At 45.9% G+C, this 12585-nt stretch overlaps 1 protein-coding gene across 4 annotated transcripts in view; it reads left to right on the top strand.

The window, feature by feature from the left end:
- Positions 1-12585, top strand: part of CREB3L2 (cAMP responsive element binding protein 3 like 2) — a 121317-nt gene that overhangs the window by 92737 nt on the left and 15995 nt on the right. For all 4 annotated transcript variants that reach the window (XM_024129368.1, XM_024129374.3, XM_055084811.1 and 1 more), the window contains 5 exons: positions 380-467; positions 4971-5155; positions 7537-7683; positions 8620-8678; positions 10033-10101. In XM_024129368.1, coding sequence (XP_023985136.1) covers positions 380-467; positions 4971-5155; positions 7537-7683; positions 8620-8678; positions 10033-10101 — 548 coding nt within the window. The remainder of the gene's footprint in view (positions 1-379; positions 468-4970; positions 5156-7536; positions 7684-8619; positions 8679-10032; positions 10102-12585) is intronic.

Genomic DNA, 12585 nt, shown 5'->3' on the forward strand with positions numbered 1-12585 from the left:
TTTTTTTTTTTTTTTTTTTTGGCTGCTCCATGAGGCTTGTGGGATCTCAGTTCCCCAACCAGGGATTGAACCCAGGCCACAGCAGTGAAAGTGCTGAGTCCTAACCACTGGACCACCAGGGAACTCCCGAGCCCTGGGTTCTTAATTTTAGAATTCTGAGGGTTCCGTCACCTGTACTGCCAGGTTTGGCAATGAGGGAAAGGTTAAGGACTAAAACACCTCCCTGTCCAAGCAGCAGCCTGCACTCAGCCAGGCCTCGCCAGCCCCAGAGAAGCAGGGCTGCCCTGGGAGGAAGACACAGATGACAAATAACTCCCCGGGGTGTTTCTTCAGGTTTGTTATTGGTTTTTAAAAACTGTGTTTGAAATTCTTCCTTTAGGTTGATTCCTCGTGCCAGACAGTTATTCCTAAGATTAAGCTGGAGCCTCATGAAGTGGATCAGTTCCTAAACTTCTCTCCTAAGGAAGGTCTGTCCACTCTCTCCTTTGGGTTAACAGATGTGGGTGCACCATCTGAAGAGATGGGGCATGTGAGAGACAGTGCTGGGCTTGATTGTACCAAAGGCAGAACTTGCTTTATGAAATAGCTCTGTTCTTGATTGTAAATACAAACTTTGAAAGCTAAGTTTTTCCAGCTAAATCTTTAACTTTTACTCCTAGACAGGGTGACTTTTCAGCATGTTCATAGACTGCTGTGACTTGGGTGCTGACAAGGGGACAAGGGAACCTCTGCCCTCAAGCCGTCCTGTGGATAAAACCCAGCTCCCTGTCCTGGAGTGATGATCATTAGGGGCAAATAGGCACAGATCCACAAAGGCACCTGGCCTACTTACAACAATTCTACTTTAAACCCTTTGTGAATTCACGGTTTATCTGTCTGACCAATTCAATGTTTTTAAATGTTGATTTCGGATGACAGTTGTTGCAAGGAGCCTTCTTTGTTCCTGCATCCCATTGGGCTTCTTGCCATCCATTTAGAATTAAGTAATGTCACGTTTGGGGTTATCACACTTTCACTTTCTTCTTTCTCTGTGTCAGTCTTTTTCTTGTCCCGTATGAAGCCCATAGTCAGGAATCCTGAACGCAGACCCCTAAGTCTCACGGAGTCTAGGAAGCTCTCTCGGCATTTTTTAATTCTTTTCTTTCTTTCTTTCTTTTTTTTTTTTTTGGCTGCATTGGGTGTTCGTTGCTGCGCGTGGGCTTCAGGAGTTGCGGCGAGCGGGGGCTACTCTTTGTTGCGGTTCGCGGGCTTCTCATTGCAGTGGCTTCTCTTGCTGGGGAGCATGGGCTCTAGGCGTGTGGGCTTCAGTAGTTGTGGCACTTGGGCTCACTAGTTGTGGCGCACAGGCTTAGTTGCTCCGTGGCATGTGGGATCTTCCCGGACCCAGGCTTGAACCCGTGTCCCCTGCATTGGCAGGTGGATTCTTAACCACTGTGCCACCAGGGAAGTCCCTCTCAGCGTTTTTAATTGAGTTACTTTGCACAGATCCTGCTCTTAATTCTGTGCCTTCAGACACGCCATCCCCTCCCTTTTTATTTATACTTTTGGCACAAGGTTAGAAGGGTAGCTCATCGGTGTGGTCGACAAATAGGAAATTAGTATATGCACTTGTCATGGGAAGGGTATCCGTGTTACCGTGTAGATGTAATGTGCAGATGTTACATAGGAGCAGTGCTCACGGAAACAAAGTCTACCTTCAGTCCACCAGAAACATACTCAGGATTTGATCCGTGACACCTCAATCAAGGTTGGCATTTACGCTTTATCATCAGTAAAGAAAGGATTCTGTTTTTAAAATTAGAAATACTGACTAAAATCCATATTGAGACAGTATTTCTTTTCACTGAGTGATATACGTTTTAGTGCCTTTCAGCTTTATATACTGCTCCAAAGTAATTCCTTTCATTTTTGTGACACCGGTTACAACTATCACATACATCTTGCTTTTTTAATCTGTGTTGCAATATGCTTCAGAAAATGTCACAACTGTACCAGCGAATCCCCTAGTGGCTTCGGAATCTGGGATCACTGGAGGAGAAACGTTTCAAGGGCAAAGTAAATGGCCGTCCTTCCTCATTATCCTAGGTATACAGAGAGGAGGAAATTCAATATCCTTGAATGCAACAGGGCTTCTAGGCAAAGTAGCCGGTTGTCCCCAGCCCTGTCAGTAAGTAATCCAAGAGCAACATTTCAAGTGATATTTAGAAATCTGATACCGAGGCACCTGTGGCCAGGGCAGTAGCTCTTAATAAGTAAGTAAGAGGAGATTCGAGTTTGCTTCACTTTTCCTGCCATGTCATTTTCATTTTTTGTGGAGCACCTTCTGCTTGGAAAGGAGAAAGGTATTAGAATAATTAGGGCTGTGCCTAGTGAAAGGGACAAGTGAGCTCTGGTATTCTTGGTTAGTTCTCTAGACTACCCGCAGCACGGCAGACAGCAGGAGCCCCTGTTATGTTTGGCCGCTCCTGGGTTTGGTTTGGTTTTGGTTTTGTTTTGCTTGTTTGTTTGTTTACCATGGTTAAAAGATAAACGTTGTTAAAAGATAAACTCTAAAAAATTAAAAATTTTAAGAGCTTATTTGAGCAAAAAGTAATTACATTCTGCAGCGCCAAACCAGTTACAAGTTTCCACCGACAGGAGCTGGGGGGGGACTTTTATAAAGAAAAGGTGGAAGCAAAGTCAGGAAATTATTTTTTTTTTAATTAAATTTTTTATTTTAGTTATTTTATTTTTGGCTGCGTTGGGTCTGTTGCTGCGCGCGGGCTTTCTCTAGTTACGGCGAGCGGGGGCTACTCTTCGTTGCTGTGCAGGCTTCTCACTGTGGTGGCTTCTCTTGTTGCGGGGCATGGGCTCTAGGCGCACAGGCATCAGTAGTTGTGGCATGCGGGCTCAGTAGTTGTGGCTCACGGGCTCTAGAGCGCAGGCTCAGTAGTTGTGGCGCACGGGCTTAGTTGCTCTGCGGCATGTGGGATCTTCCCAGACCAGGGCTCGAACCTATGTCCCCTGCACTGACAGGCGGATTCTTAACCACTGTACCACCAGGGAAGTCCAAAGTAAGGAAATTATTGATTGGATATAACTTAAAGCCAAGTTGGCTGTTTGTGACCGGTTGTCCTAGGTTTCAGTCTGGTAACCTCGAAGCACTTAGAGGCTTAGATTTTGGTTTGCCTACGTAGGGCCACCAGAGCACTGGAGCCACCCCAGTCTGATGGCTTCCTTGCTTAATTCATCTGACACCACAGAGTGCCATAAGTCGTCATGGCATTGGGAAAAACTTGGTTAACACGCTTGGGACTCCTTCCTAGGTGAGCACATAAGTTTAAGGGGCATACCTACCCTCCTTAGCTGCCTGGAAGTGGTGGCAGAAGAGTTGGCAGTGGAGATGCGTAGGATTGTTTTAGAATATTCTTTAGCTTTAAGAGTGCCCATGGACTCTAAAAAACCAGGGAGCTCTTGGGCGGAGAAGCATCTAGTGAAAAGCAGTATGTTAGGAAGAGAAAAGAGATGGGTTAGAGAAAGAGAGAGAGAGAGAACGAAAGTGTGCTGTGAATGGGAGTGGGCACGGGGCGTGGCAGAGAGAGACACATCACCTGTGGTTACGTAGGATATTCAGGTGTCTCAGTGGGCGAGAGAGCCGTCTGGTTGCAGCTTGTCACCTCCAAAGGCAGCTATGGGGGGATCCTTGCTCTTAGGTGAGTAGCTGTGTGTCAGAAAGTCTCTTCCCATTCATGGCCCCGAGCTGTTCTCTGGCGGAGGAAGGCCAGGTGTGTGTGAGGCCTCCAGGCTCCTTGGCCAGTTCAGAGCCGCTGCACTCAGGGCTCTGTTGTCCTGGGGCCTCCAGGAGGGGTGTGGAGTGAAAGGTTTACCCAAGGTCATGTTCCTTGGCTCAGTAACAGCAGCTGGCTGTCAAGGTATTTCAGAACAACGTGAAGATTTGCAGGTCAGAAAAAGAGTGAGACCCCAAAGCTCGTTTGTCAGGTTGAACTCCAGAGTGGATTCCTCCCTCGGGAACCCATCCCTCCTGCCCTGGAGATGCAAGATTGGCACCGGCTAAGGCTCAAAGGCCCCGGCAGAGTGTGTGGGTGTCTCCCTGAGGAGAGGTGAAGGATGCTTAGATGCTGGAGGACTTTGTGGGAGACACCCCTCCCCCAATTTGTCTTCCAATGCCTACCTGTCTATCCACAGATGGATTGGGTATTATCTGAATCAAGAATGCCTGGCGTCTGGCCTATGGGCCCTACCATGCACATTCCTCCAGAAACAAATGAGCTTTTCTCAAACACTCATGGGCTCCCTGCTTTTGCTATTTAAAAAAAAAAAAAAAAGATCCTAATACATTAACATGGTTTACAAGTCAAACTGTGGAAACTATATGAAATGAATATAGGGAAGGTTATGCCAGCACCGTCCCTACTTACTGTAATTTCCCCGGCCCCCATTACGTCATAATTTTATTAGTTTCTTATAAACCTTCCAGAGTTTCTTTACGAAGATACAAGCAAATGGGGGTCTGTACTCTTTCTCTCCTTTTTTCATACAAAAGGAGGGCTACTTTATACACTGTTTTGCACCTTGATTTATTCCCCTCCTCTATAGGCTGAGACCAGCAGACAGTAATGTCACATCTACTGAAACCCCCATTGACTAAAGTAAAACTGAAAAACCCAATCCAAAAATGTATCCAAAATAAAGCCTGAAAATCAAGGCAAGAGCACCTGCCACGAGGCCATATCAAGGACGGCGGACTTGGAACCCAATAATTCAACCTTTCAAATTTTTTGAAAGAAACACTCTTAAAATTTAACCTTAATAGTAATACATCTCGGAGGCCTTTCCATATCCACACACACAGATTCCTCATTCTTTTGTTCGGCTGTCCTGAGTTCTGCTGTAGGGGTGTTGAATGTTGAACTGCCCCAAGTCCTGCTCTGTTGCTCCCTGATGGATGCAATCCGTTCTTTTCCCCTCAGCCTCCGTGGACCACCTGCACTTACCGCCCACCCCTCCCAGCAGCCACAACAGCGACTCAGAGGGCAGCCTGAGCCCCAGCCCGCGCCTGCACCCCTTTGGCCTGCCGCAGACCCACAGCCCCGCCAGGACCCCAGCGCGGGCCCCCTCGGCACTTGCCAGCTCCCCACTCCTCACCGCACCGCACGTGAGTGTCCCCTGCGTCCCTGCACCCCCATCCCCCATTCTGTCACTCGGACCTTCACCCAGCGTGGGTACCATTCGGAGCCTGTAGGAAGTTTTAGGTCTAACTGCTGAAGCAGGGGGATGACAGTCTTAAAGAACATTTTCTAAGAACTGCCTGTGACCTCATTATGCTAACACATTCTCTTCCTTTCCTGTGCACACTTCCAGTTTTTATTCACATGTCTCTTTTCTATAGCTACAAACATGAGGAATAAAAATGTGTCGTTATTCTTCTCAAAATTGTATCACAAATATTTATCGTCAATTTAGGCGGTCTTTATGACCTATGATAGGAAATAATTTATTTTTTAAATAAGCAATCTTTGATGAACTGAAAAATTGCTCTGAGAGTAAATGCGTCGCTGTCTAAAGCTCAAAAATATAATTTAACCCTTTTTGTCTGTGGTGCAACTCTTAACCCAGTGACTCAGGATAGAAATCATGAGTCAACATTCATCCCTCACATATATAATTTTTCCAAATAAAAATTAGGGGGAGGGCTTCCTTGGTGGCCCAGTGGTTAAGAATCCGCCTGCCAATGCAGGGGACACAGGTTCTAGCCCTGGTCCAGGAAGATCCCTCATGCCGCGGAGCAACTAAGCCCATGCGCCACAACTACTGAGCCTGCGCTCTAGGGCCCACGAGCCACAACTACTGAGCCTGTGTGCCAAAACTACTGAAGCCCACATGCCTAGAGCCTGCGCTCTGCAACAAGAGAAGCCACCACAATGAGAAGCCCGCCCACCGCAATGAAGAGTAGCCCCTGCTCGCCGCAACTAGAGAAAGCCCGTGTGCAGCAAAGAAGACCCAACACAGCCAAAAATAAAATAAAATAAATTAATTAAATAAATAAATTTGTAAAAAATGAGGGTTAGATAATTAACTTCTCATTGTTCTGAATAGTCGATCGATTTCTATGAGGATTTAAAAATTAGTCAGCCTTATTGAATTTATAATATCACATAGAGCAAACTGGAATGAAATGAGTTATTTAAAAATTCTTAGAAGAATCATGTGTTAATTAACATAATTTTGAAAATTTGAGTTCAGTCTGTGTCAGAAGCTCAGAAAGTTCTAGATCTGTGGCCACGTTCTTATATATCACTATTACCGAGGGCCAGGGAATTAACTCTTTCCACTCCACCTTTGCCTTCTCTCCTCTAACCCTTCACTCCTTTGATTACTGAAATACTGTCCATCCTATGGATTTGTGCGTCCTACCACAATTAATCCGTTCCACGTGGTCATGGAGGAAATCCTTCCCATATCGTACCCTGGCTCAGCATCTGTGTTGTTTCCCTATTATCTGTTGGCGTCAAGCCCGCATACCTCTGCTGGGTACAAACACCCTCATCCGTGCCCAACCTGCTGCTGCTTCCAGAACTCCTCACCCCCTCTACGCAGAGTGGCTTCTTCAGTTACTTTTTACAATACTGCCTTTGTTGTGATGCCCTCCTCTGTGTAAATCACCCCCTTTCTTTCAAGAAGCCCAATTCAAGCCACCTTATCTGCTACCCTAAGCCTTCCCTTATCACACAGACTCACATAAGCGTTCTCCTTCTTCATATTTTTAGTGTACCTGAGTCAATATTACAGTCTAGCATTTAATTGCTCTCATTCTTTCACGTGTTTCAATTCAGTCTCGGTCTCGATCACTAGCTACTTAAGAGACGGGGTTCGTTTTGATTCTTCCGTGCATCTAATGTGGAGCTAATATGCAGTAGGTACTCCACTTATTTGACTCATTATAAACACATTGTCCTAATATGGGTGAAATGAGATGAGCTACAGTTCTCATCTCCACTGAGGATGGACAGTCTGGGACTGTGCTGACCGGTGACTTGCATGGAACATGCCTGCAGGTGTGTCCCTAGGAGCCCTGGCCCCGTAGCTGGAGGTAGAGGTCAAGAAGCAACTCCTAGTGTATAGAGAGCATCTTGCAAAATGGCATCTTTAGGAGAGCAACAAAACTTTCCACAAACAGAGTTCCAAGTGAATCCTTCATCACTCCGAGGACAGAAAATCTCTAGGGACGTGGGAAATGAATTCTATCCTTTAATTTTGATGTTTTAGCCAGCAGGGTACTTTCTGGGAAATAATGGGTGGAGGTTTCTTTACCCCTTGCCTTATATTATAATCCTTGGGTGGTAACACTCACACGAGTATCTTCTGCATTTTTGCTTCCACTTCAAAGTACCCGTTTCTCACCAAAAGAGAGGGGCCTCCTTTTCCCTTAGCCCTTTGCAAGACATCACAACAGACCCTCCTCACCCCTCAGGGGGTGTTTCTCCGGTGCACCTGGCTTTTCCTCTTTGACCCTTTTCTGCTCCTTGGTCTGCACAGAAGCTGCAGGGATCAGGCCCCCTGGTCCTGACGGAGGAGGAGAAGAGGACCCTGATTGCCGAGGGCTACCCCATCCCCACCAAGTTGCCCCTGACAAAATCAGAGGAGAAGGCCCTGAAGAAAATCCGGAGGAAAATCAAGAATAAGGTGAGCCCTTCAAATCCAGGTACTTCTGTGAGCAGAGCCCGGCCAGCATGCCCACCCTCCCTTCCCGGTGGCCAACACTGGCCCGTCCCATGGTGCGGACCAAGGCTTGCCCCTGTCTTCCCCCAGACCTCCCCATACATCTTCTGGTCCGTGGGCCTCCAGATCGGGCGTGCACACTCTGTGGTGCCTAAGATGACCCATACAGGGGTGGGAAGAAAATATTAGAACTCCCATTTACATTTTGAAAAAAATCTCAGCCTTTAAACTTTGTTTTATTAGATACACAATATTTCCCTCTAGTAGGCATGTATATGATTTATAAATGAATAAATAGAAGTGTATTATGGGTGCTGGCTTAATTTTTTTTCTTGATAAAAAATTCTGCAGACCACTGTTCTGTACCTGGGTCCAGCAGTCTCCTAGTCCTAGGCCCCTACAGCGGGGATCAGGGGTGCAGAGGCCCGGGGCATGGCTAGGGCGTGGGGAGAGCAGGAGGGAGGAGACAAAGAGAGAGGAAGGAAAGAGCTTAGAGTGAAAATTCTTCGTCCATGTGCAGAACCGCCAGGGAATTTTTATACGACTAACCCCAACTGGCTTATGTTATGTATTATAGTTGAGCCAACTAGGTGCACACAATTGAAATCATTTATCTAAGACCATACAGATGGTTCGTGACCCGCATGTTCCAGTCTGACTCCTGGACCACTGTCCTTCTCACTGGGGGCCTAGTGTATTGGAAAGTAGATGAGAACATCCGCTGGTTGAAACCAGGGAGGACAGAAGAGGTGATTAGTAGATGAGCCAGTAGGTTAAACAAATGGGAAGTGGCCCCAAAAGTGAGCAGGGCTTTTGTGATTTCTTTGCTCATGGCCTCTTGTCATACTGGTTTACTGAGATAGCTGGAACATAATCCTTTTTTCTCCCCTTCCATTGCAGATCTCTGCCCAGGAAAGTAGGAGGAAGAAGAAGGAATACATGGACAGCTTGGAGAAAAAGTAAGCCTCCTGCCAAACTGCTTGTGTGTATTGAGCAATTCATGTAGAGAAATGTAAGTGCGGGGGGCCCCTGCTTTCTATGAGAAGGGGGTTCAATTTCTCGGTCTGGACCCCGGCAAAGGCCGTTGGTTTATCAGCTGTGTTTTGCCTGCCACCTAGTGGTTTTTAGAGGGGAAAGCTTATAAATCTGGCAGGTGATAAAAAGTACATTCAATCATAGTAGGCATTTGTACCCCACAGTTTCCAACCAAGGGTCCTTAAGTCCTTGAAGGCTTCCTTCCAAATAAGTACAAATACTAACCTTCATGCATATTCCTGGACTCCTCAGAGGAGAGGTGCTAATTAATCAATTCCTGTGGGCCACGCACACACGAGGCCACACGAGGCCACACGAGTGCGAGGCCACTCCCTCGCACGCTAGAGAAAGCAACAGGGGATGAAGTAAGTAAGGCAGGTTGGAGTTCTTTTTTTTCTGACCACTATAATTTGTGTTATAGGTGAGTGACTTTTCACAAAAACAGTTGAAGGCACCTTTTGCTCTTCTGAACAGCCTGGAATATCAGGAGGGCTGTTAGAAAAACGTAAATTAAATACAATTTTGTATTAGCCCTAGAAAATAGTTCCCATCTGACAAACTAATACCATTTTAAGATGGGAATGAGTCCCGGGACCTAGAAATGAATCTTTATGTGTGTCTGGTGAGAGGAGCGGTTGGTGGATCCTGGCTGGTTCTTGAAGTTCCTACTGAAAGTCAGTGTTTCTTCCTCCTGATTTAGGTGTTGGTAATATAGCATTAAGCAGTCCCATTCTGTTTGTTATTGTCTGTAGGTATCCAGGGTCAAGATGTTTTGATGAAAATCTCTTCATTGCCTCTTTGGGGCATGCCTGCTCCGGCACCTGGATTCCTTGTCTTGAGGTCCCGGGTTCTTGTCCTTCACTCTCCCCCTGCCCCACGCCCCTTGGCTTCCTGTCAGTCCTTCAGGTCAAGAGTACAGCCAGCAGCATCCAGACCCTGTAGCATAGAGGGAGAATTGTAATGGACATTTAGAGCCGTAGGGAAGAGTAGAGAGAAATCAAGGTTGGAACACCCTAAAAGAAGTTTATGTTTTGTACCATCCCTATTCATTTTCCATTACTGAGGCACTGGTTACCCATCTCTCTCTCTCTTTTTTCTTTTGTCTCCTCACCCTTTTCTCCAACTCAGGTTGGCCAACTTCTCTCCCTCACCTCCCTAGAGTAGCTGCTTCCCTGTCTTTTTTCTCTGAACCCCACCTGTCTCCATCCTAGCTCCTGGCTTAGTGTTTGCTCCCCTGATAAAAAAACTAAGTTTTTTTTCTCTCTCTCTCCTCTGTAGGGTGGAGTCTTGTTCAACGGAGAACTCGGAGCTTCGGAAGAAGGTGGAGGTTCTGGAGAACACCAACAGGTGAGGGTCCCTGGAGTGAGGAACCGACACAACTGACTAATGGAAGGTGGGGAAAGAGTGGGAGATCCAGGGCCAGAGCTGGGAGGAAAGGGGAGGAGATGACATTGAAAGGATAGTTGTGGCAGGATGCTCAGGACGGTCGCACTTCTCTCACCTGTTCCTCCCGTGTGTGTGTCCTTTACTTTTCCTAAAATACGTGGGATTGATGAAGAGGCTGATTCTGATAAGGGCTATGATGAGGGGGTTAAGGAAGAGGCTTGGAAAAGAAGAAGGTCAATGAGTCCGATTCTCCTGAAAATGACATCAGACTTTAGAGGTGGACAAAGAGGGCGTGACCACTTTTTTGTCACCCAATTTGAGTAATAAATGGTGTTTTTTAGTAAAAAAAAAAAAATGGAGAGAAAACCAAGTTTGTTTTTTTAACTACTGCTTTTAAAAGTTAATTAATTAATTACATTTTAAGCCCATTTTGAAAAATAACTATAGGATAGTTCCTCTAGCACCTCCTGTGCCAGGTACTGTTTTCAGCACTTTATAGATATTAATTCATTTAACCTTCTAATGGCCCTATGAGCTGGTCCTATTACTATCCCCATTATATAAAGGAGGTCCTGAGACTCAGAAAGGTTAGGTGATTTGCCCAAGGTCACACAGTAAATGCTAGAAGGCTGCATTTGAAGGCAGGCAATCTGGTCCTGGAGCCTCGATGTAGGAGAAGCATACTGAGCTTTACCCGGGGTCATACGCAAGAGAAAGGGGTTAAGGTATAGGGCTGAGAAATGGCGGTTGGGGAGTTTCATCGCGTGTGTGTGTGTGTGTGTGTGTGTGTGTGTGTGTGTGTGCGTGCGTGCTCACGGAGCCTGCCTGTGTGTGTGTGTGTGTGTGTGTGTGTGTGTGTGTGTGTGTGTGCGCGCGTGCGCGCTCACGGAGCCTGCCTATGCTTTGAAAATTAAAGTGTTCATTAGTCAAGGGATCCTGTTGCCCTTCGTTGTTATAGATCTGACAGTCCAAGCAGAGAAAAATTGACTTTTAAGTAAGCAAAATTTTAATTCATCATTTTAAGGCTTAGCACTAATGCCTAGTAACAATTTTGCAGATGTTAAGGGATCAGGGTAAATCTATTTGCATGTCATTTCATAATAACTTGAAATTTGCTTCCCATTTCCCAGATCTTCATGGTCTGTTGCTCAAACAGCAGGCTAATCTAGTCATAAGGTAAAAATACCATCAGTAGGAAAAGTGGACATTGTGACCCCGCTGGGTTTCCCTCTGCATTTCTGGGAATGTGTGCTCATATAGCAAGTCAAGGGCAATCACCTCTAGTGCTCTGTAGACAAACAACAGAAGTAAGTAAATGTCACCAGCCCCATGTGGTATCACCTTGATCCCCTGAGGCAAAGGAGCTGGTTTCCAGTATGACTTCAGGTTTCCGGTTTCATGGTTGCCTTTGGCCATTAGTCTCCTGAGGCTTCCTCTTTTCTTCTCTCCACCTTTACTCCTCCAGAGTGGTTCTCAGGGTCCTGAACCCCACCAGCGTCTGTATCCATCGTGTTAGCATCCTGAGCTGATAGTGTTCCCACCCCCCCTGTCCTAGCACTTGCTGTTGCAGAGGTCCTGTGTTCATGAATGGGACAAATCCAGGTCATGAATTGGTGAAAAGGGGAAGAGGAATCCATCCACGATAACCGTGGAGTTTGGTCCAGGTTGGGTCTAGCCTAGGGGTTCTGGGTGTCAGGTCTATGCACAGCCACACGGGGGCAGCAGAGGCACAAAGAGCAGTGGGTGCTTGTGATGAGCCGGGCTCGCTGCCACCTTTCCTGGGAAAAAGGGTCTCTCCTCCCCTCTCCAGGCTGACCCTGCTCTATCATACTTTTCTAAACTTAAAAAGAAAAAACCCACACATGTAATATATGCCCATTGTATAAAAAATTAGAAAATACAGTTAAAAAAGGGAAAAAAAATTACAATCTTTTCACCTAGAGAGATGTTTACATTTTGGAATATTTTATATATATGTATTTATATTGTACATCCTCCTCTGTTAAGAGCCTTTTCCATTTAACAAAAAACACTGGGTATATATTTTCATATCAGTAAATATATTTCTACAGAATCCTATTTCTTTCAGATTTTGGTAAAGAGCTGTCGTCTGAGGAACCCTGACATAAAGCACATCTGATTCTATGTAACAGCAGTCCGTGTTTTGCAATTGTTTTTTATGTTGTACAATAATGGCCACAGCCTTTTTATTATGATATTGGTTATTATGCAATATGAGTTATGGGAGCATATGCATATTTGAGCTTGGGGTCAGCGTATCTGGCGTTCTTCCCTGAGAGCCAGTGGTGGTTTTCCTTCTGTTTTCTTCACTGACTGGAAGTTTTTCCCAGCTATTCAGCCTGCTGGAACCTCGACTGAGAACACTGTCTATCTTTTTTTTTTTTTTTTTGGCGGTACGCGGGCCTCCCACTGTTGTGGCCTCTC

This window comes from Physeter macrocephalus, chromosome 5 (assembly GCF_002837175.3).
Source record: "Physeter macrocephalus isolate SW-GA chromosome 5, ASM283717v5, whole genome shotgun sequence".
In the NCBI taxonomy this organism is placed as follows: Eukaryota; Metazoa; Chordata; class Mammalia; order Artiodactyla; family Physeteridae; genus Physeter; species Physeter macrocephalus.